Source organism: Eptatretus burgeri, chromosome 20 (assembly GCF_056783735.1).
Source record: "Eptatretus burgeri isolate ZD-2024b chromosome 20, Ebu_testis_v1, whole genome shotgun sequence".
In the NCBI taxonomy this organism is placed as follows: domain Eukaryota; kingdom Metazoa; phylum Chordata; class Myxini; order Myxiniformes; family Myxinidae; genus Eptatretus; species Eptatretus burgeri.
Window position 1 is genome coordinate 2,648,048 of NC_140980.1, and position 25,397 is coordinate 2,673,444.

The window sequence follows — 25,397 nt, forward strand, 5'->3', positions numbered from 1 at the left end:
ATGTGGTTTTTGTTTCCATGATTGTTTTGGGGCAGGGATATTGAAATTTTTATGGATGTAAAGATGGATTACTCCACAGATGCTGTCATGTATTTCTGTGCGCAGCTGTTCTGACATGAGTATTTTACATCCTGAAAGGAGGTTACTGGTACTTCCTGTTTTTAACCCACAAAACCTGAACTTGTCCGATTGGCTCAATCCCGCCCTTTTTTAAGGTATTAGTGTCGTGTCCTTGGTCTTGAGTATTGATGACTTGTTCTCCATCCCAACTAATTTGATCTCTTCTTTGCCGTCACAAAGAGCCTTCCTTGTCATTCTTGTTCTATCAACCTCCTTTTTTTTAATCTTCCTGCTCTTTTGTCATTCTCCCATTTGTCACACTGTATCTGCAGATATTTATTTTTTTAATTTCCCTTTGTTATTTTTTTTCAATCATTGGGGCTTATATGTTATATATTTGTTTATGTTTCGCTTTCCTGTGTATTATCTGTAATTTACACCTGTTCTCCTTTACCAATAGTATAGACTTTGCATTGGAGGATGATTTCCTTCTCGTTGAAGCTCCAGCTTTGTTTATTTAATCTTCTCCCATTTGTCTGATGCCGAGCCGCTGCTGGTTGGAGAACAGGCGACACCATTTATCTTTGGTGTAGAGTGCTGTGTGAGTTAGTTTGTGGTTATTTAAGTGTGACAACTGATGAAACACTGCAGAACACAGAACACTTGTACAGTTTGTCCCCAGTGTGAACTCGTTTATGTTCATTCAAGGTTGATAAATGACGAAAAACCTCAGAACACACAGAACACTTGTTCTGATTCATTACCAAACTTGATGGTGATTTGTACATTGGGGGGAATAACAAGTGCCGGGTATACTGTTGTTACATTCACTCTTATCTGTAGAGTTATATTATTATAATTACTTATAAAAAAACAAAAACTATGACATGAAGAATGAGTTTGTGATTCAAACCTTCGTATCGAAGGAACGAATCATCGATAAACTCCGACTCGATCTTCCCTTTCACAACATAATCTGAAACATAAACAATCGGAGCGCACGTCACGTACCGGGTCCAGACTCCTTTTCCTGGGGTGAACCGATAATGGAGGACGTGTTCTGTGGTACACCAGTCAATCACGTGACAAAACAAAACAGACCAAGAAACACAAAAAAGTTCCGGGGGTATTCGATCAGGTGATACTATATTTGTGCCTGGTGTTGGCTTAATGGCGAGAGTAGTGGGCTTGGGATCCGAGGACCCTGAGTTCAAATGTCCTTGGCTGTTGAATTAATACCAGGTGGGGTTGACTCAGCCTGTCATCCTTCTGAGGTTGGCAAAATGAGTGCCAGCTTGATGGTATATTGTGTTGGAGTGGCGATTGTGTCCAGGATTGTGCCCAAAACCCAAGGAGACTGTTTCGGCAGCACCAATGCTCTGCACAGAGTATGGTCCCAATGGATGGATGGATGGATACCATATTTACTCTTGTCGATACTTCAGTGTTGTGTTGAATGACGTCATGACGTAGCGGGTCCTGCGCATGCGTATAATAAACGGATACTGGGCTATGGAGTCGTTCCACATCGTTCGTGTCCTTCACTCGGGCCTGCTCCTTTCCTGAAATACGGACGTGAAGACGTTTCTTAAGTTTATAACAAACTGGCGATGATGATGGAATCTCGAAGGTGATCGGACGTGGGAAGGTATATTCAAGACCTGGCAGTGTGGGGGAATATTGGGTGTTTGGGAATATTGGGCCTTTCGAGGAAAAAGTGGAGTTGTTCGAGGACGACACACGGACAGATGCGACGCGTTTTTGGCGCCAAACCGGATTGATGAAGATCTGCAGGCGAGTTTATTTTTGGCTGTTGTGGGAGCAGACTCGTTCAAGTTAGTGAAGAACTTGTGTGACCCAGCTCCGCCAACATGGAAAAACCTACGCTCAGCTGAACGCCTCATTAACAGAACATTACACGACGAAACCGATCGTGATGGCGGAACGTTATACATTTTGTACCTCTTCGCGGGAAGGTCCGAAAATCGTCCACGAACCTTGGACAATGTAGAAAATAAAACAAAGAGCCTTTGCATCTGTTGTTAAAATCTGCAGGGGGGTGAAAGGTGAAAGAAGAACACTCCAAAAAGGGTGTTGTGAGTTTGGTAACATTTATTGGCACAACATTTATCAATTTGAACGTTTGGTGGATTATATTGATAAATAAATAGCAATCCTTTCAGGTGAGATCAAATTGAAAAAGGATTCATAAAACGTCACATTTGATAAACGTGTTGATAACACTACACTTGTAGCTTTGGTTGTAATTAAGTTCAGCATTTGGACGATCATCACCGACATGATACAATCGGTTTCTCATGCACGGATCAGAGTGCTCCTCAGGTGTTTGCAGCTCTGAGTGGGTCATGTGACCTCACTGGAAGGTGGTATACTTGATGTGGACGTGTGGAAAGCGATTTGTCAATTGGAAGGCCATCTCCTCTTCTAACCGTAAGCAGAAGGAAGCATCAAGGAAGCGCATATGCCGACAGGTATCGAGCAGGTGAAAAATCCCTCTCGCGGTCACCAGCGGAGTGCCTGCCACACGCACACAGATATAATCGCACCAATGAATGACAAACAAGGGTAAAAATAGCTCAAAGTCATCTGGAGCTTTGGTGTGCAGTTAACACAGTCCTAAACTACAGTACAACAGCACTCAGTGGAGCGCGTACATCCACCAGGACAATAAGGACAAAATGATTCAATTTTGGTGAAGATCTGGAACCGGATACGAGAATTTTTCTTAGTGGTTCTTCACCATTGATAGATAGGGGGTCAAAAACGATATCTCAAAACGTTATATGGACGGATTCAGATGAAGCTTGGTGGATGAGTTGTGGAGGTGACAAGAACAAGCAGATTAGATTTTGATTCAGGCCCCGATGAAGATCCAGCCTATCAGTGGACCACAAAACGTAAACGGTTCCGCCTGGAGGAGGTACGTACTCCAGCGAATGCCGTTCTCGTTCCTCCTTGCAATTTTTTATTTTCCTTCCACATCGAGCAACCTCTGTGATCCTCTTGGATACATCCACATCAGTTGCATCATCTCCTCAATTACCGTACCAGGTATGTTGAGCTGCTCCAGTGAAGGGCAGTGATTGGCGAGCGATTCGAGGTCAGTGTCGCTGACGGAGCGGTTAGCCGTTAACACCAGTCGGCGCAGTCTGGGCAGCTCTCGCACCATCTCACCGAGAGCACCACCGCCTGCCCGCACATGCGAACACCAGCCAAGGTCCAGGTCCTGTGTGGAACAGTGTAAGTGTGGAACAATTAAATCAACATAAGTAGAAGTATAAACAGAGAAGCATAAACCTGCTAAGTTGGCAGTCTAAATCAAGTGGCTGTGGGTGTGTAAGAATTTCAGCCCATTGGATCACGCAGTTATCTGTGGTCGGCGGCCTCAGGACCGGGTGTTGGGGAGAAACTCGAGTGCTTCCCCTCGTGGTGAGCTCAGAACCCCAGGCTCCAACAAGAACAACAATGAGAGTAGTTGTTCCAGGTACCGGACGACGCTCGTGCCAACGACGATGCCATCCTTCGCTGCCTGTTCCGATGACGATGCCGACCCACTCCACCCGTTGCGGTGACGACGCTGTCCTATTTTATCATTTTTATCAAACTATATTTCTCATGGCGAGTTTGTCCCAGGAACTGCCACTCATAACTTCGAGCAGTCGTTTCTACATCGACGCTGAAAAAATGTGAGCCATGAGAAATGAAATTTCATCAGTATGACGTCACAGTTCACAAGGTTTGCTGGCCATATTTGAGAGAAGGAAAACGTTTAAAAATATATTTCTCTGGAACAACTTCACTCATTGAAGCAAAACTTTAACTTTTTCCACTACCCATGTGGAAAAAGGTGCGATCACAATGACATCATAGGTCACATGGTTTGTCAGCTATATTGGATTGAAGGAAAACGTTTCAAAATAATTTTCTCTGAAACCACTTAACCGATGACGATTTAGTTATCAAACTTTTATCATGACATTGGAACTCAATGGTGCACCGAAAGTTTTTCATCAATTGGTTCAGTGGTTTTACAGAAGAAGATATTTAACGCTTTTAACTTCAATCCAATATCGCTGCCAGAACACGTGACTTGTGACGTTTTTGCTCACAAACCTTAACTGTCATGGTTGGTCGATCATATATATGAAGTTTCGCGTAGATCTGCAATGCGGTTTCAGAGAAGAAGATTTTTAAAGGATTTGATTTTTTCAATTCAAAATGACTGACTGACCACGTGACCTTTGACATCATATCTTTCAAACCAGCCTCAACTTGGGAAGTCGATCACATAAATAAAGTTTTGTATTTATCAGATAAGGTGTGATTTTGTGTTAAATATGGCTGCGAAAAAAACCTGCAGACAGAGCAGGGCGGGGGGGGGGGTGGGGGCAAGACCGGAGAGGAGACGGGAGATGACGAAAAGACCACCGACCTACCTGTCGTGAGAGAGTGAGAGACCCAAAGACTCAGCCTCACCGTGGGAGATCCCAATGGTCCTAAATGCAATGGTTTCCACAGCGTGAAGCCGAGAAAGGTGAGGGGCAGGAGCACCAGCCCAGAGAGGAGGGCAGTCCTCCATTAGGCTACGGAAGAAAGCTTTGAAGAAGAAGAAGAAGAAGAAAGGTCAGGAGCTCAGGTGAGCCGAGGAAGGACTTTGAATGACGGAGGATCCCCAGTCAGCAACTGGCTTTGGAGGCCAGGTTGGAAATGTGGCTTTCCCAGGAAAGATCATGGTGGAAAGTGAGACCCAGAAGATTGAATGAAAAGACTTCTTCCAGAGGATTATTGAGAAAGTAGATGGGGGGGGGGGGCTGGGGTCCAAACGGTCCTTTCAGAGAGCCATAGTGAGAGTGTGAGATTTGTCTAGATTGAAAGACAAGTTCCATGTGTTGGACCAGTTTGTGATTTTATCCAGATCTGCATGGAGTGAAGAAGCTACTGCTTGCCGTTCTGAGGGATGAGAGATGGTTCGGCAGAGGGTGGAGTCATCAGAAAAGAGATAAAGACGATTTTCCAGAGGGTCGGAGAGATCATTGATGAAAACCAGAAAAAGAACAGTTCCCAGAACACTGCCTTGGGGAACTACAGCCTGGCCAGGAAGAGGGGATGAGAGAACTCCACTTCTGGCAACACGTTGGCTTTGACAGGAGAGGAAGTCTGTGAGTCATGAGTGAAGATGGCCTTGAATACCATCGGTGGAGAGTTTGGTGAGCAGTGCAGGGTGCCAGACCGTGTCAAAAGCACGCGATATGTCAAGGGATATGGCTCTGATTTCATGTCTGGCATTGAGGACCTCCATCCATTGTTGGGAGAGCAGAAGGAGCATATCCAGGTTAAAGTGACCGAGTCTGAAACCAAATTGATGATCGGAAATCAAGCCATTGGAGAAGAGGAAGGATTTCATGTCTGAAGCGATGATGGATTGCATTACCATGCTCATGATTGCGAGAAGGCTGATTGGTCTGCAGAAGCAGGGATCTGTTTTTGCAACTTTTTTTATGCAGAGTGATAATGTTTACTGGTTTCCAAGAAGATGACAGATGCCCTTGTGCAAAAGAGAGGGTGAATGGAATAAAGAGAGGGTGAGCAAGAGCAGAGGAGCAGGTTTTTAGGACACATGGGCTCATGCCATCTGGACCGGTTGCAGAATCTGAGTCGAGGTTTGACAGCAAACCCTCCACCTTGTCAGGAGAAAAGGACACAGAGTCCAGGGACAGGTGGGTGCAACTGGGTAAGGTGGGTACAGAAAGCGATGGGTTTTGGACACAAGATTTTGACGCAAACACCGGGATAAGGCATTCAGCCTTCTCACTTGCGGTATCAGCAGTGCCGTCACTTGAGGTAAGGGAGGGGATGGAGGGTGAACATACACCAGAAACAGTTTTGATTCGATTCCACCACGATTTGGAGGAGGGAGAGAGGTTTGAGAGTTCAACCTTGAGATGAGAAAGATGTTGTTTTCTGGCTCTCCTGAGGGGAGACACTCATTTGTTGTGAGCTTTCTGGAAGGAACTGAGATTTCCCTCAGTTGGTCAGTCTTCCATGAGGCAAAGGCAATTGTTTCAGGACAATTGCCTCGACACACGCTTCAGCGAACCATGGGCGGAAGGAGGGGCAGGACAAGTGAAGACAAGGGGGGATAAATCTGTGCAGGAGAGAGAGCAAGTTTCTTCAAAAGAATTCCCAGGATGAGTTGATGTTGGAGAAAGGAGCGATGGGAGACCAGTCTGTAATGCCAGAGAAACGGTGCTGAGTTGGTTCTCTGATAACAGCCAAAGAGATGTCCACTTTGAAAAGCACGTGGTCAGAAGAATGGATTGGAACGGAGGAAGAACAGCAGATATTTTCAGATAAATTTGTCAAAATCAGATCCTGAAGAGATGGAGTACCTTTGGTTGAGATCGGGGTCGGGAACTTCACCTATTGAGTCAGTCCCAATGAGTCGCATAGGTTTTTTGCAAAAGTGCAATGACAGGTGAGAGAGGTACCCACATCGAGCCAACTGGCATGATGACAATTGAAGTTACCACATTTGAAGAAGAGAGAGTTCAGATGAGAAGATAGAAGTTGGTCCATGTTTTGGATGGAGAGGTGGAAATGGAGTCATCAATGTTTGGTGGATGGTGCAGTTCACATATAAACATGAGGTGGGAGTGGAGGGGAAGCCGGAGTCAGAGGTATTCCTAAGAGTGTGGGGGAGTGAGGGCACTGCATGGAGAGTGAGGAATGAAGTCTTTGATGAAGAGAGCAACTATTCCACCAGGACGAGGCTCAGGTCTGTCATACCGGAGAAGGGAGTAACCAGGGAGGGATACTTGGGAGTCGGAGACGTCGTGCGGGAGGACAGATTCTGTTAGGCAGATGATGTCTGGTTTGTCAGTGGCAACCTGTGTGGAAAGATGTCAGGTTTGAGCGAAGGCCCCAGATATTTGAGGTCCACACTGTTAATGAAGAGGGAGGGGAGGAGGTTTTTGGTGCAGGGGAGGGGAGGGGGGATGGTCCAGACAAGGAAGGAGGGGGGGAGGTAAGTAGAGTTGTTGAAAGTGTAGGGCATTTCAGAAGAGCTCGGGGAGAGGGCCGGCTGAGGAGGAGAAAAGGCTCTGTGGTGCTGGGTTGAGGAACAGTGGGGAGTAATAAGAGAGGGTGCAGAAGGCAGTTGAGGATTTGAGGAGGTAGAGTGATGAGATGGAGGTGAGAGTGCATGGGAAGAAGACAGCTTTGTGGATGTGAGGGGGGGGCAACTTTAAGAAGAGGGAGTGAGGGGGGAGATTGGAGAGAGGATGAGGGGGAAGACTGGAGGGAGAAGGTTGAGGGGGGTTGTTTTTGATAAAAGTGAGTGGGAACCTTGGAGGTGGAAGAGTGTGATGGTTCCTTTGAGAGGGAGGGGTGAGAGGAGTGAATTGGTCAACCTGATGTGCACCCATGGTCGTTCGGACGCCAGTCGAGTCCGTAGGCGATGCAGCGAACCTCAACAAGCAGGTTCAAAATGAGACAATGGCTACCTGAGCATGCGAGTCAAGCTAACGGTCGGAGGTGTGTCGCAAGGCCCAATATTGCAAGTAAATGCAACGAATATCATTTTGAAAAACAACTTGCCATTGCTGCAGGTGCTGTACAGAAAATGTACATTCTTTACGAGATAAGGTGAAAACAGACAACATTGTTCCTATTTCAATGGAGAAAAAAAAATTCAAAAGCTTTCAACTTCAGTCACCTTGTGATACAAATTATATTTGATGTGATAATGAACGATCTACATCATTTCTTGTGAAACTCTAATTTTCTTTGTCCCAAATATTCCGCTTTCTCCTTATTCAATAGCAGAAACTTTCAAGCATTGTGTCCGTGTTTCTCTCGGGCCATGTACCTCAATATCCTTACAACGGGATGTCAGGTGTGCCAATCCGACCTCCGTCAGCCCGATGGATCTCCACATATCGAGCGAGCGAAGCTGTTGGCAGTTTGAGGCCAGACTGAGTAAGACCGTGTCAGGATGTTCCACCTGAGGTTGGAAAGATGAGGAACATGCATCGTGACACCCATTGCTGCAGGGGAAGGAAATGCTTCTGCGAATCCCATAACATATGGGACGTTCAAACTCAAACAAATCTCCAACAAAGATGTCAGCAGCAGCAGTGTCCGACAAACAGACAGTCATCGTCTCCTTTCTTATTTCAGGCAGGAGCTTTGATTAAAATTTAATTCCTTCATTATCCCGAAGCTTTTTGAAAAAACAGGTGGAAATTGTCATCAGCTCTGTCTGTCTGTCCGTCCGTCACACTATCTCCTCCTAAACAGATGGGCAGAAATTCACCAAACTTGGTAGTTGTGATCACCACATGGCAAGAATGTTCAAGAACACAATCATTTTTCGTCATGCCCCCTGGGGTGGGGTCACCAACCAAAAAATGCAAATTTTAACATGTTTCATCATAACCACACATGGACTGTGTTTATATTTATGTGACGAGGAAACGAAATATCAACAAATCAGATGAACTCATCCCAAGCTGGAAGTAAATCAGTTTGTCTTCACAATCATAAGGGACTATCGTTTGACTGTAAAACACCTCTGCGGTGGAACAAAGAGGTGCACGTACCTCAGAACAGTCTCTGAGGTTGAGATGCCTCAACTCCGTGCACTTGGAAGTTATCGACAAGAGACTCTCCGTCTGAAACAAGATGGGAGTTTGATGTTATCCTTTTACACTGGTAAAATAATCCCCTTTCCCATTCATGGAACACAATGAGAGAGAGAAAGACTCACTTCGGTAGCTTATTCCAGAATTCAACGTTTTATGGAGTTTTTAAGATCCAGGAACCAGTCTGAGGATCTAAGAACCAATGTGGTACCATGCCAGCAATGGGTAATGAATCATGGAGGTGACACGAAGCTGGCAAAATCATTTGCAATCTCATGGAGATTCAAAAAAATCTCACAGGCAGTGGACCATGTAAATTAAAGGGCTCTACCAAGGCCACATCCTCCTTGCCTCGTTCAATGGGCTATGGAAGCAAAGTTAAACGGGAAATGTATGAAATTTCCGCTTCATATGTTCCTCTCGATTTAACATTGCCACGAAATAAAATCTAGATTTACTTACAATGGTTTTATAAATGACAAAATTGCGAGGGAGTAAACGAACATAAAATAGATAAACAGCTTACATTGATACGCGTTCGGTACAGGACGAGGCGTTGTAGCCTCTGTAAGGACGAGAGCTGCCTGAATTCCTCAGGTGGTATTCGGTTACATGACGACAGGTTCAGGTCACGAAGGTTTGGGCAGAGCATGGTTATAGATTCCAAGGACTCGTTTGTGATCCAATGGCAGCTTGCCAACTCCAGGTGCATTAGGTGCTCAGACAACTCACCCAGGAAACTGAAAAAGTACCGCAGTTAGACATTGGGATCGTGTTTTTAACAAAGCCGTGACAGACAAGACGAACTTCAAAACCAACTTCACATCGCCCCACGTTTGCTACTGTGGTGGAATATTTATTATAAAATTTTAGCTCTATGTGTTTTTTGTCGTTTGATTGTGGCTCAATTAAGCCGAATGATTGATTTAAACTTCACAAATAAAGGCTTTTATCCCATAAAATAAATATATTAGCGAAAACCGAGATGAGAGACAACGACTGATATGAAAGTTCATCAGAAACATGATTATTATATTGGTCTATGAGTTTGTGTCTGTGATTCGGCATTAATTATTCCCATATCTTCTTCTTCTCCTTTCGGCTGCTCCCTTTTGGGGTCGCCACAGCGGATCATCCGTATGATCCGCATCGTGATTTGGCACATGTTTTACGCCGGATGCCCTTCCTGACGCAACCCTGGTCGCCTCTTACGACACAGGGATATGGTACACCTATTTTAACCGGGGTATACACTGGCCCAGTACACTGGTACTCACTTAACTCACTTAACCGACTGGCACTGACTTCCGAAGCCGCAACTTGCACTGGTTCAAGACCGCTCTGACTCTCTGCCAGGTCGAGCTCCGCCCTTTTATAGGTGGGGGCGAGCTGCCCTTTAAACTCTCACCTGAGGCCGGGCTCCGCCCACTCTTCACCTCCGACCTGTCACCCCTCGCTGGAAACCCCATGTTTGACATCACTAGCTTGTTTCGGGGAAGCCGTCCTGTGATCCAAATATGCTAATCGAGTCGGGCCACGGCCGTTCGCCGGGGCGCCTGGTGGTTGCGATGTTTGTTCGCGTTTGGAGGAGATGATGGTTTTTTGTCGAGGAGATGACGGTTGGTGCGGAGATGGCGTTGTTTGTCGAGGAGATGATGGTGTTGCGATGTTTTAAAATAAAAGACAGAGAAAGAATAATGGCTACCTCAAAGATTCACAGCCCGGCACACGAACAATTCCCTTTACACATCGGTGGGGGTTCTAACCTGAAACACATACTTATCGAAATAACTGATCTCCGGGGAACCTGTATGATGTTTTGTGAATTTCCACAACCGCAACAATACACTGCCCAAAGGATGAGGGAGCCCCTTGCCCTGTGAATCGAACTGCTCGCTTGCAATCAAACCACAATTGAGTGGGAGATGAATTTCCATGCTTGCACATGGAGACCGGTGTTCCCATGCTCATACACAAACCATATTTGGTGTTTTGCTAATTAAAACGCTGAGGAACATTGAGTGATGTATCGTTTTGTGAAGATGATATGTACTGTACTTTGTCCGACCCATTTCCCCTCTTTCCCCCTTTCTATGCAAATAATTTTGCTTCAAAAAGCTCGGGTTGTGAACAGAACTCTGAGAGATGGAAGTTCACAACAGCTCATCTTGGTGTTGCTCTGTGAATTTGTTTCTTCCCGTGTTCACGTGAATAAATGGTTCAACTCTCATTGGGACTGGAGTTACTGGAGTGATTCCAATGGAGGTTCGAGTAATTCCACCACAGGACAATACCGGGCTTTGTCGCCTCTTCAAGGATGAAAGCTGCCCACAAGTTATCTGGGGGATAAAGAACCTGATTGAAGACACGACTTCATTGAAAATCTTTGGTTGATATGCTGCACCCTCTATGTCATGGATATAATTTCACTAAAGGAGATAATTAAACGAATTATATTTTCACATTCCAACAAATGAGAATGATTAGATTACATAATGATCGGAAGTAAAAGGTACGGGTTGCAGGGTGTTTCACAATGTGTCTTCTTCCATAATAATAAATGTCAGTGTGTGTGTGTGTGTGTGTGTGTGTGTGTGTGTGTGTGTGTGTGTGTGTGTGTGTGTGTGTCAGTCAGTTTGTTTGTCAGTGTGTGTGTGTCCTCCATGACTTCAAAACCGTGAAACCTGCAAACCTGATACTTTGCATGCATACTAAGGGAACTCCAAGGGAGTACATGGGTGATCATGGAATGTTTGGTTTAATTAAAGCACCCCTTTTGAAAATAATTAACAGCCTTGTATAATTAGAAATATTTTAAATATTTATAACAAAACAAAAAAAAAACTATTTATAACATTTATAGAATTTTTTTTATTTTTAACGTTCTAAAACAAAACTTATAATTTATTTTAAAAAATAAAGAACAAAATTGAAACTTCCAAATTACAAAATTTAAACTCTGGAATTCAACTTATCAGCAGTGCAGGGCTTATCAGCAGCCGACAACTGAAAACAAAGTGTTAATTTGTACAATTCGAACATTGTTTGATATTCTGGGCATCTCGGGGTACATGTATGTTTAAATTACCGATCGACGATACGTATGGAAATACCCATATAAAAAGAAACGGAAGGACAAATCCCCACCAACTTTAACAAAATTGCTTGTGGTTCCCAGGGTCAGATCAAGGGAACAACCCACCCCCAAATCCAACCTCCTCCAGCTCCCCCAAATAAATTTTCTAGATGTATGTTTGTGTCGGTCTGAAAATCATCTATCTATAATTCCAGCAATCTGTGTGTGTGTGTGTGTGTGTGTGTGTGTGTGTGTGTGTTTGTGTGTGTGTGTGTGTGTGTGTGTGTGTGTGTGTATCTGTGACCGCTGTTTCTTGACAACCACTGGTCCGATCTAATTGAAACTTGCCAGGTATATTGGTGGGGACCTGAGGATGTGCCTTTTCAAGGTTTGATATTAATCGGACAAGTGCTTCCCAAGTTATGGCCATTTATTTACCAACCAATGACTGGACACGTTGCTGCGGCCATTTATTTACCAACCAATGACAGGACACGTTGCTGCGTAGGCGTGGCCGATGGGGAAGAGAACCTCAGCTGCGTTCGCCATGACGGGTTTTTTTCTCTTCTCTTCTCTTTGTGTTTTTCCTTGCGATGACATTGCGAAAAGGCAAAATACGTTGGCGCTAATTGAATAATTGACCATTAAAACTAATAATTTATCAAAACGTTGGCAGATCCAGCAGCCGAAGCATTCTTGCCCTGGACGAGGAAACAAAGAAGCGCCGTTACCTCAGCAATGTTGTTTATGAAGAGGTGCTGATGAGATAAAGGTGTGTACATGCAGACAATTTTTATTATTAGTTATTTATTGAAGAAAAATTGTTCCGAAAATAATTTATCAAAAAAAGTGCACACTTTTTTTTGTTTCCAATTTTCAAAACGGTGTGGCCTTTGGAAGTGTTAAGGAATTCAGCTCTACTCAACATGCTTGCCAACGAAATACATCTCAATTTGGTGGTATGCTTTGCAAACTTTTTTTTTTAACTCTTTTCAAACGAAAACAATTCGAACATGGAATACCTAATGACACTGTACTTTCAGGTCTCCTACAAATCCTACCCTGTCGCCTTAACGTGGCATAGGAGTGGCAATGGTCAATGGCAGCGAATGTCATGGCTTGCAAAGACAGGGAGGTAAACTTGATTTTAATTTGGATTTTAATTAACTCTGTGTGTGTAAGTATCACAGCAGTTGTTACTTCAATACAAGCGATAATTTGTGGAATGATGTGAACATTCCGTACGGGCACGCACTACTTCTGGATAGTGATGACTCACTGTATTCCAATAATTTCTCCATTTCTTATGCGCATTTATAGATAAACACAATGCCCCAATCCAGTCATCGTTTACGAGAGCGAAGGAACAGCCTGTGTGTTTGATTGAAAGTTGTTTGTCTTTTTTGTACATACGGCCACGCACGTACGGGCACCAGAGAGCGAAGGAATGGCCTGTGTGGTTGTTGTTTCTGGCACGCGGTTTGAAAGTTTTTTTATGCACGGCTATGCACGTACGGGTACGCAAGAGCGAAGGAATGGCCTGTGTGGTTGTTGTTTCTGGCACGCGGTTTGAACGTTTTTTTATGTACGGCTACGCACGTACGGGCACGCGAGAGCGAAGGAACGGCCTGTGTGGTTGTTGTTTCTGGCACGCCGTTTGAAAGTTTTTTTTTTGTTGTTTGCACGTGCGGCCATGCACGTACGGGCAGGCACCTACGGGCATGCATTTGTGGGAAAAAAAACGGAGAGGTCAATCCCCACCAAATTTTGGATACTTACTGGGGGTTCCCAGGGTCAGGCCATGTGTAGAACCCCTCGAACCACTGCAAGGATAGTTTGTGTGTGTGTGTGTGTGTGTGTGTGTGTGTGTGTGTGTGTGTGTGTGTGTGTGTGTGTGTGTGTGTGTCTGAAAATGAAGAAATGAAACGGAAAGAAAGAAACGAGGCCATTTGGCCCCTCACTGCTGAGGTGCACTCACGGGTGTTTTTCTGTTGTTTTTTGTTGTTCTTTTATTTTGAACAGCTTCACAAATCGATCTCATTGCTGGTTTACCAAAGTCTAAATAAGCAATCTTAATCGGGTGACCAAGCTTATTAATAGCAGTTGGATACAACCGTCAAGGAATGTTGATGGGAAGGGATGTGATAGGACGTGAGGACTGTACAACTACAACCACTCCGAAGCATCATGACGTCGGAAGAGCCACCTGTCAAGGACTGCTGAGGACATGGAAAAGGGTTTGAAAGGACAGAAGGGCCGCTCAAAACTTAATTAAACGAAATAAAAACAGCAGCAGCAACAATTCCGTGACGCAATGGCGTCCAGCACCGGAATTCCGTGACTTCAGCATGGAAAACGCTTTGAGAAAACTCTATTTTTGATCTGGTCAACCTGGATAAACTGAAGAGTGGTAAGTAAATTTATATCCTGCAAGCAGAATTGTGACTGGTAATTATGTCGACTAAGTTTGTTGGTGATCAGAGAAGCGGTAAGAGACGAGACAGGAGAGGAAACTGATCAGAATGAAAGAGAAGTGGAGACGGTTCACCTCAACCCAGGCCATCGATTACTAACTTTGCATTCAATTACTCACTTTTTAAGGACCGTAGGACTGAATTTTCCATTGTTTCCAGTCCATGAGAGACTGAGCGAGCGTGCATGGGTGAGACGAGGCTTCAAAGCTAGAAGGTCCTCCTCGAAGAGAGATGGCCAGAAAGGTTTGAGATCCAGGTGTTTGTACATAGAAGGGTTGTAGCAGCAGTCACACAGGGTACGGCTGCATTGAGCGAGGCAGCACAGCTCAGGGAGTGTCAGGTGCGATAAAATAATTTCGATAATCTGTCGTGGAAGTAAGGCAGCAAAAAAACATCGATTTAATTATCAGTGCATCAACCTGACCAACTGTCACTGTCTAGATAGTCAAGGATGTCAATCAAATGATAAACCAATAACTCTTAAAACAACCCAGGTAACCACGAGTGAAGCCATCAAGGACTTCCAAACACAAACAGATTTGGACAGCCATTTCAATGTTGACACCATCGTATGAAACCATTCTGAAGTCAAACAATGAGATGATGTGATCTGGAAAACCAAGTTTTAAACGAAGAAGAAAAGATGACGAGTGGGGGTTCACATACTCACCTCGAAAGGTAAAAGGTCAAAATATCCATTATTTGTGAAGGGGGAAAGCTTCTCTTCCTCTTCGTCCACCCTCCTTTCTTCCTCCATATGTTCAACCATATCTCGTCTCCTCCTTTCCATCGTGTTTTGTTTCTGCCGAAGTCTTTCTGACTCAGCAAGATCTTCATTCTTGCTCTTCTTTGGTTGCATGATGTCCACCGGGATACCGTACAGAACGACAGCGGCCAGTTCCATGTAGTAAGCGCTCAGGGAGCAACTGAACTCGACACGGAGGACATTCGTCGCAAAACCCGGTGGTTGTATCGGTGGGGAAAACGTGAATGGGTCGTTCGGTGGAAGATTGGTGTCCGCAGGGCCAGACCACAGCGTCCGCCACCTGCATCGTACATCCCCAAAGTAAACCTTTTGAGGAGTGTCCTTTTGATTTTACTATGAAGTAGACATTGTGTATTAGGGTGTGGCTCATGTCGAACATCATCTCTAATGTGATACAAACGGATGTGTAAAAGGACATGACTCACATTATTAAATTAACAAGTAAATGAATGAAACTTGATGTTCTATTCAAAATTTACACAACGATCCCCTTTCGCTATGTGTAAAGTAATGGCTTGAGGCTGAAGATCTTACAGTACAATAGGGGACTGACAGGATGGTCGAGACTCCAGAGGTATGCACACTCACCTTCAAGCCGTCTCGCCTGGGTTCGAATCCTGACCCAGTTACAAACTGTCATCCTGATGCTTCACAGGCAAGGTGATTCATCAATGTGTGTCGTCCCTCGGATGGACGTTAAAGAGCCCATGGTGTCTTTCGTGAAGAGGAGGCGAGCTATTACCAACACCATGGTCAAGTTACAAATTCCTGCCCTTCCTGATCTTGTCAGCCACCTCAGCCAGTAAGCCAACACGAGGCTTTAAGGGTCGATCTCCATGCGATTTCCGGAAAAGCATTCAATCATTCAATCACAAAGTGGTCTTCAAATGGGATTTGTCAACCACAAAGTGGTATTCAAATTGGAGAGCCTCAATTAACGGATTTCAGGGGGGATTGGGATAGTGAGTGGCAGAGGATGTCGGGATTGACAATCGGGAGTTGGAGGAAGGAAGAGACATGTTAAAAAAGTACAGGTAGTGGACAAAAAAATGAAAACATCAATGTAAAGTCACTTTACAGGGCTTTGGGCCACCATGTGCGGCAAGTACGGCCAATATGTGCCGTGGCATAGAGTCCAGCAAGGTGTGACATTCTTCAGGAGGGATGTGGCACCATTCTTCCACGATAAAGTCAATCAACTCACATCAATTTGATGGAGGTGGAAAATGCTGTCTCAGACGTCGTTCCTCAATATCCCATCAATGCTCGATTGGGTTCAGATCTGGAGACTGAGAAGGCCATGACATATGGATAACATCAGTGTCATGCTCATCAAACCAGTGGGTGAACACACCTGCTCTGTGGATGGGGGAATTGTCATCCTGTCCGCATCTGCGAGCAAAATTCTTCTTTGTACCCAGAGACGAGGTGGCCCAGAGGTCTGTATTTGCGACATCCTGCGTAAAACACTTGCTCACGGTCCATTCCAATGATTATCCAATTAGGGATATGAGTCACCGTCCCCTCCTCCTTGACCTGAAACTTAACCCGATATTGCCGAGTCCCGGTCCATATACCCAGACCATTTCAGATATATAATGGTGTAGTCTTCACTTCAACATATCAAGCCAACCAATACTGCACATCATGATCGGTAACACTCTCATTGTGGAGGATGGCTGTCACTACCCTCTCATGGTCAGAGAGGGCCTCGACTGCCCATTCAGCCAAAGACCCAGTTGACCGAGCAGTAGTCCACCTCACCCAAAAGGCGGTAAGCCTTTCAGCTGAATGAAAGGGAACCTCAAATCCGCGGCCCAATGGGGAGCAAAAAAAATCCTGAGCCTTGACCTCCAGCAGGCCTAACAATACCGTACTTGGTGGAACGGGTCCTGCTTTCTCAAACTTGAATCGGACGCAGTTATGGCACCTGCTCGCCATGCCGGAGTCCTGAGGAGAGCGGGGACAACACTTGGAAAGAGGTGGGGGAGGGAGTGAGGTGGAGGCAAGGAAGCGTGAGGCTAACTTCCTGCCCGGTGTACAAGGCCTTCCAGACAGGAGGAAGGTCGGGGAAAAGTAGGAAGGGAAAGATGAACGAAAACACAAGACTAACCAGAGAAAAAGTAAAAGATAAACAAACAGACGAGATTGGGGGAAAATAAAGAACGAAGAATAAATACAACAAGGCGAACAAGCTCCTAAAAGGGGGAAAAACTCATCACTGAGGTTTTTCCTCTTGCAGCCATGCGAGCCGTAATTGTCGGCAACAAGGCCTGTGCAACATTTCATACATGACCCTAAGCATGCTGGGATGTCAGTTGCTGGGCACATGGGCCACACCTGTGTGGAAGCTGTTGCTTTCAATGTACACTCATTTACCCAGGGGTATCCAATATTTTGTCCACCATCTGCAGATCAAATGTTATAAAAACTGGGTAACTCGTCCATTGAAATAAAGATGTTATTGAAGTACCGTTATCATCATGTAAGACCAGTGAGCGGGTAAACATACTCTCAAAGCAAACGATAATTGGTCATTTCATCCCTTTTGGACTCGCGAGCATAAGGACTTTAAAACTCGTTAGAGATTGAAAGCAAAAGGGTCATTGGTACCTGCACACAGCAGAGTCTTCACTGTCATCCCAGGACCTGGCCAGTATCCGAACCACATACCCAGGGTGGTACGACTCCATGACCAACACCTTGGTAGGGAAGACGGGCTCGTCGAAAAGTAACTCGATGAAATCCTGGCTTTTAAACCACTCGGGATTCTTGGGACAACGACTGGGTGTCCATCGGGACAAGTGGTCCCACCACAACCCGAATGCTCTCGGCACGGCCACGTGCATGAAGTCCCCGAAGAGCGAAGATATGTTAGGTTGACTCACCAGGTTGCAGATGGAGTTGTATCCTCCATACTGGGAGCTCATGTCCAGAACTTGGCTCACATATTGAGACAGCTCGAATTGAGGCGACTGCGGGAACAACCCTTCAGGGTCTTCCTGCAGTCTGGGTGCATCTCCACACCATTGTTTTCTCCTGATCCTGAAAGGCAGGAGTAGAGGATAAATGGGGCTTCTGAGGCAGCCATTCAAATGAATGGGGAAAAAGGGAAAAACTCTCTGACTCAAGGTCCAAAAGCCCAAAATAGGAGACTGATTTCCTCCCCCTCCCATACAAGCAAATGTAAAATTGAGACTGACTCAAGCCCCAAAAGTCTAAAATAGGAGACTGATTTCCTCCCCTCCCATACAAACAAATGTAAAATTGAGACTGACTCAAGCCCCAAAAGTCTAAAATAGGAGACTGATTTCCTCCCCCTCCCATACAAGCAAATGTAAAATTGAGACTGACTCAAGCCCCAAAAGTCTAAAATAGGAGACTGATTTCCTCCCCCTCCCATACAAACAAATGTAAAATTGAGACTGACTGATGAAAGCTTTGACTGATATCAGACTGACTGATCACCTCCCATCCTGGGCGGAGTCTCGAACTGAGGGGAGACGAATCCCCGCCCACGTTAGTGGTTGAACGCACGAACAACAATGGCGCCGGTCAGAGCGGGGGGAAGGTGTAAAAATAAAAATAAAAACCCTCTCAAAGTAACTCACAGCGCATTTACATTTAATCACCCTTTAAACACGGGCATGGAAGCTATCTATAACACATACTTACCGATATATATATATATATATATATATATATATATATATATATATATATATATATATATATATATATATATATATATATATTCTATAGGACCTGAATGTTGTGTGCGATAGGTTTCCAAATTCGTAACACTATCGCCCACGTCGTTCCCAAGGTGCCTCGCCCGAACCATCATTTCCGATCTGGTACACACCCTGGGAAATCCATTGTTTTGTAATATCCCATGACGTCATGAGTCACGGTTCATATAAACAAGCTGTGTGCCGATTGCGTTGCATTCACAGAATGGAGCATTCAGATTCTTACAAGAACCTTACGGATCAATCGTTTTCACCAGATGACAGGTGAGATTTCACAACCCAATTTATTATTTATTGTTTAAAACAGAATTAAATCACTGCACGGCCAATAATTGTTGTATGTCTTTTCCTAACAGGATGTCCCCATCGTTGATCACTGATGTGGAGAACGAATTATATGAATTAAACAACAAATGGATAAAAATAAACGACTTTCTTGAAGAGATTCGGATTTTCAGAAGAGAAATATAAATACCATTAGCGACGAGGAATCATTACTGTCATGTCCTCGAATCTTGAAAGACCCGACTTCAAGGTGAGAAATAACACGTGCATGTGTGTATTTGTGTTTGTGTGTGTCTGTCTCTCTATCTTTGTCTATGTCTATTGGGTAGTCAATCTATCTACCCTTATTGTCAGTTTTTCCGTCGTTATGTCTGTTGGGTAGTCAATCTATCTACCCTTATTGTCAGTTTTTCCGTCGTTATGTCTGTTGGGTAGTCGATCTATCTACCCTGATTGTCAGGTTTTCCGTCGTTATGTCTGTCTGTCTGTTTGTCTGTCCAGGCCAGTACTCCGTTAATCGTAGGCCGATTTTGATAAAACTCTGGTGGTAGGTTCATACCATGACCTAGTTGTGCGCGTTTGAGAACCGTTGCTATGGACCCCTCGGTTGCCTAGCAACGGGCCTTTGAAATTTTCAAAAAAATCTAAAAAACATAAAAATATCGAAATTCAAAAATCAAACTATGATCGTTTGTGGGCAACACATTCAGCGTCCTTGACAAAAAAGTTCAGCCCGCTCCCATGAAAACTGTCGGAGAAGATAGACTTTGAATGAACACTGGTCGAAAAAAATATAAAAAACGAAGTTCGTTATATCTCAGAGACTATGAGTCAGACATACATGAAACTGGTATGGTGGGTTCATGGTATGTCCTAGTTATGTGTGAGAAAGAACCGTTGCTATGGACGCTTTTGTTGGCTAGTAACGGCTGAAAAACGACTAAATTCGATTTAATCGACTACCCATGTCTGCCTACCGGCTTGTCTATCTGTCTCTCTGTCTATCTATCTGTCTCTCTGTCTATCTATCTGTCTCCCTGTGTATCTATCTGTCTCTCTCTCTCTCTCTCTGCTTGTCTCTGTCTGCCTCTCTATCCATCTGTTTTGATATCTCCCTTGAGTTTTGACTGATTATTTATTTTTATTTTTATTTTTCAGTTTAAACACCGATCTGGTTGAACCAAGCACACAAGTTAATCGTCTGCAGGAATCTGACATGAAACTCAAGACATTTGGCACAGACTGCTTGGAAATATTATCTATTTTTACAACTGAATATTTAATATTTTAATAAATCCCCGTGTGTGTGTGTGGGGAAGGGTGGGGTGTGATGAGGGGAGTGGGGGGTCAAAGGTGGGGGCGCACAGAGGGGGATGAGGGGGGTGGGCAGGGTTTATGTGGGTGGGGTATGTGTGGGTGGGACTTCTGTGGGTGGGATTTGTGTGGGTGGGGCTTCTGTGGGTGGGGTTTGTGTGGGTGGGGTTTATGTGGGTGGGGTTTATGTGGATGGAGCTTGTGTGGCCGGGGTTTATGTGCATGGAGCTTGTGTGGATGAGGATTCTGTGGATGAGGTTTGTGTGGGTGGGATTTGTGTGGGCAGGGTTTGTGTGGGTGGAGTTTATGTGTGTGGAGCTTGTGTGGATGGGGTTTGTGTAGGCGGGGTTTGTGTGGATGAGGCTTCTGTGGATGAGGTTTGTGTGGGTGGGATTTGTGTGGGCAGGGTTTGTGTGGGTGGGGTTTATGTGTGGAGCTTGTGTGGATGGGTGGATGTTTGGGTGGAGCTTGTGTGGATGTGCAGGTGAAGCTTGTGTGGCTGGGTGGAGAATTTTTTCAATTAAATCAACGTGTTGTGTGTGGGGAACTAATTAACTTATCACTAATTATGTGAATATGATGAATGTGGTTTTTGTGGGTGGAGCTTGTGTGGGGTGGGGTTGATGTGTGTGGAGATTGTGTGGGGTGGGGTTTATTTGTGTGGAGCTTGTGTGGGTGGGGCTTGTGTGGGCGGAGTCAAAAGGGGCGGAGTTTAAAAAGGGGCGGAGTCAAAAAATTCAATTTATCTTTGTCTTTTGTAATTCCTGTGAATAAAATGAACCTAAAATCTCTTCTCCCTTTAAATCATATACCTCATAAGTCCAAGGAACTGTATCTATCACATCAACGATTTTTAAAAGTTCATTTGTCCACCGCTTTGTATAACCTTTTTCAAAATGAGATTTCCACCTATATATTCTTACCATATCACCAACTTTGAACTTAGGCTTTCTGACATTAATCTCTTTTTCATATTCTAATTTTGTAAATGTTTCTGATGGTTTAGTATTCGTTGAGGTGTGAATCGTATCATTATACTTATCTACAATATCCTGAATAAAAGATGACCATTGTTGAGAACCGAGTTGGGTGAATTTTTTTATGTCGTCTCTTTTAAAGTGCGATTGAAGAGCTCAATAACAACCGCTTTTCCTTCATTAAAGGTACTGTATCATGTAATGCTGTTATTTTTAAGAAAATTCATAAATGTCTTGTTATAGAACTCTCTACCCTCATCAGTCCACAATTTTTTTTAGGTTTTCTCTGACTTTTATTTAATATCTGTTGAAAGGCTAACATAAGAGTAAATAACCTGTTTTGTTTTTTAAAGGGACAACCCATACGTATCTACTCCTAAAATCAATAACGGTTGAAGCATACTTGTACCCCTTATCATTATTGAGTTCAATCAAATCAGCGGACCAGATATAATCAACTTCCTTGGAATAAACCTTCCTTCCATGAAACTTTGTGAATATTGGTTTATGTAATTAATCAGCTAATTGTTCTTCAGTCTTAATGACATCATTAGAGCCGATAAGTTTTTTGAATTTCCAAGCCCAAGTTTCAATTTCGTACTTATCATCTTCTTCACGATGAACCTATCAACTTTTTCTCTCAAGGTTGGATTTTGTATCAGAGACAAATTATACAAGCCGGTAGGCGACGAGGGATTCGCTAGGATTGAAGCGCTGAATACTCTGCTTTTCATTCTGACCGATCCACCGACGAAGATTCATTGCCAAGACGTATTGTTTCACATACAATTGTTCCTCTGCCTGGCAAGATTTTTCCTATTGCATATTTTGCCAACTGGCACTCCTCATAAAAAATGACGGTAAATAGACACCCTATTTTTGAAGGACTACCATTTGAAAAATAATCGGTTTGCTGGTTTGTGCTGTGGAGCCTCACGTTGCAGACACACACACACACACACACACACACACACACACACACACACACACACACACACACACACACACACACACACACACACACACACACACACACACACACACACACACAGAAAACCCGATAAACTTCTCTCAATGCTCTTGTTTGATCACACCTCCTGAGCCACACAATATTTTTCATAAGCCACGCCCTCTTTCCTACGCCACTCCCACTTTTCATCAACCACGTCCACTTTCCCTAAGCTCCGCCCACTCCCCCCTCTCTCTCTCTCTCTCTCTCTCTCTCTCTCTCTCTCTCTCTCTCTCTCTCTCTCTCTCTCTCTCTCTCTCTCTCTCTCTCTCTCTCTCTCTCTCTCTCTCTCTCTCTCTCTCTCTCTCTCTCTCTCTCTCTCTCTCTCTCTCTCTCTCTCTCTCTCTCTCTCTCTCTCTCTCTCTCTCTCTCTCTCTCTCTCTCTCTCTCTCTCTCTCTCTCTCTCTCTCTCTCTCTCTCTCTCTCTCTCTCTCTCTCTCTCTCTCTCTCTCTCTCTCTCTCTCTCTCTCTCTCTCTCTCTCTCTCTCTCTCTCTCTCTCTCTCTCTCTCTCTCTCTCTCTCTCTCTCTCTCTCTCTCTCTCTCTCTCTCTCTCTCTCTCTCTCTCTCTCTCTCTCTCTCTCTCTCTCTCTCTCTCTCTCTCTCTCTCTCTCTCTCTCTCTCTCTCTCTCTCTCTCTCTCTCTCTCTCTCTCTCTCTCTCTCTCTCTCTCTGTCTCTCTCCCCCCCCCATCTCTCTCTGTTGCTCTCTAACTTTCCTGGGAGTATGTTTCTGATGGTGCCTGTCTTCGTATTCGGAAAGAGTGTGTCAGTTCGTTATATCAGAAGTCTAAACTGTATCCTTTGTTGCGTCTTTGTAAATATTTTCCCTCCCTTTTTATCAAGGAAGAAACACATGAAATGTCATCGCCCCCGTTGTATTAGTAACTTTGCTGTCGGAGTTGAAGGGCGAGCCCATATTTATTTACAACAAAAATGGCTGCCAGTCTTCCAGTCGGCCATCTTTGATGAGATCGCAAAATAAAGTTTGGTACAAGTGTATTCCATCGTGTGCTCTTGTTATGGTAAGTTTGAACAAAATCAGAGCATGCATGTCCGAGAAATGGTTGGGGACAAGTTTAAGGAACCAAATGGCTGCCAGTCGGCCATCTTGGATCTGATCTCGAAAAAAACATCACATGCACATGTAATCATTAATTTGTTATCGGTGTACCAAGTTTGAATAAGATTCGGAAATGCATGTCCGAGAAACGGTCAAGATCGTGTTCAACATCGGGTTTTTTTACAACTAAAATGGCCGACACCCATCCTCCCTCCCTCTCCCTCCTCTCCCCCCCTTTTCTCCCGAGCTTAATGTTTCCCTCAGCGAAGCGACCGGTTGTATTTGCTCAAATATAAATATCATCAATGAGGAAGGATGAAGAAGAAGAAGAAGAAGAAGAAGAAGAAGAAGAAGAAGAAGAAGAAGAAGAAGACGTGAACTGACACGAGCAGATGTAAGATCACCTCAGGTTAATGACGGAGTGAAGAGCGCAGAATGTTCATGAAGAACAACATGACGTCATTTGATTAAACACGTCAGTGTAGCGACGACTGCTTTTTTCTGGTACATCCGATATTTAGATTTCCCACCCTGAAGAAACCCCAGTCCTTACCCTAATGAACGACGTCGACGTCGTCCTCCAATTTGGTTCATTATTGTGTCTCCAGAAAGGAAACTGAGGTAATGTTCACCGACCTGGAAGGTTCAGGTGAAGGAAGCAAAGACTTGCACGTTGTGAGACCTCCACTCCTCCTGTATCAAGTTCGACGATCTTTTCGAGCAAAGCACGTGACCAGGAACACGTGAGGAAAGTACGTCGCCGTTGACTCCGCCCCCAACGTACGGAAATGGCGGCTTGTTCCGTTCAGATGACGTCATCACATTCTCATGTGTTTATCACTCAAAAACGGACAATTTTATCACAGAACATTTTTCTCGTTCAAACCATTCCAAGATCTACAAAAATCTATATTTCCCACACTTCCCGTGTTAAATCGATGTTGTGCTGATACAGAATTTGCAAATAAATGAAACGTGTGAACTGGCCAGCTGGCCCATCGTGCCTGCGTGACATTTCACACTTACACTCTTTTAAATCCCACTCTTCCCTCCAGGTGTTTAAAACAGATCTATTCCACCCCCGTTAATCCACCCCAAACCCACCTCCTTCAGATTCCCTGATTTCCTTCCTGAAAGTCCCCGTAGTCCCCACCTTGTTTACCCCGTGTTCCCCACCCCATCCCTCTCCCTTCCACAGATCTCCTCATGTCCCTCTTCCCCACCGCTATTGTCTTCTACTCCCCTTGTTGCACGTTCTTTGTGTTCGCTCTCATATTATGAGCCTCGACATTGTTCACAAAAAAAAATAATTTTCTGTGAAACTTCATCAGATTTAGTGAAATTGAGTGATATTGAGTTTGGGGTCCCACATCAATGATTTCTGGTTTTCATCAATGATCTCTCGGACTCTCTGGAAAATCCTCTATTTCTCTTTGCCGATGACTCAACCCTCTGCCGTACCATCTGTCATCCCTCAGACCGGCAAGCAGCAGCTTCTTCGCTCACTGCAGATCTGGATAAAATCACAAACTGGTCCAACACGTGGAACATGTCTTTCAATCCAGACAAATCTCACACTCTCACTATGTCTCTTCGAAAGGACCGTTTACAAAACCCCCCCATCCACTTTCTCAACAATCCTCTGGAAGAAGTCTTTTCTTTCAAGCTTCTGGGTCTCACTATCTGCCATGACCTTTCCTGGGAAAGTCACATTTCCAACCTCGCCTCAAAAGCCAGTCGCCGACTGGGAATCCTCCGTCGTGCAAAGTCCTTCCTCGGCCCTCTTGAGCTCCTGACCACTTACAAAGCTTTTGTCCGTAGCCTGATGGAGTACTGCTCTCCCCTCTGGGCTGGTGCTCCTGCCTCCCACCTTTCTCGACTTCACGCTGTCGAAACCAGGGCTTTTAAGATCATTGGCATCTCCCGCAATGAAGCTGAGTCTTTGGGCCTCTCACTCAATCA

General features: G+C 44.5%; 1 protein-coding gene across 3 annotated transcripts; it reads right to left on the reverse strand.

Moving 5' to 3' along the window:
- Positions 1–2,154: 2,154 nt before the first annotated feature.
- LOC147008323 (F-box/LRR-repeat protein 4-like) lies at positions 2,155–24,308 on the reverse strand. 3 transcript variants are annotated; one of them, XM_085865187.1, is made up of 9 exons: positions 23,989–24,308; positions 17,653–18,084; positions 14,944–15,319; positions 14,393–14,637; positions 9,250–9,463; positions 8,682–8,753; positions 7,949–8,083; positions 3,130–3,307; positions 2,155–2,598 (listed from the first exon to the last, which is right to left on the reverse strand). In XM_085865187.1, the coding sequence occupies exons 1-9, from the start codon at positions 24,027–24,029 to the stop codon at positions 2,435–2,437; spliced, it is 1,857 nt and encodes a 618-aa protein (XP_085721313.1). In that variant the 5' UTR covers positions 24,030–24,308; the 3' UTR covers positions 2,155–2,434. The 3 variants fall into 3 exon arrangements, with proteins under 3 accessions (XP_085721313.1, XP_085721314.1, XP_085721315.1); XM_085865188.1 differs by having other exon boundaries at positions 24,072–24,307; XM_085865189.1 differs by lacking the exon at positions 17,653–18,084 and having other exon boundaries at positions 23,989–24,306.
- Between the last annotated feature and the right edge of the window lie 1,089 nt (positions 24,309–25,397).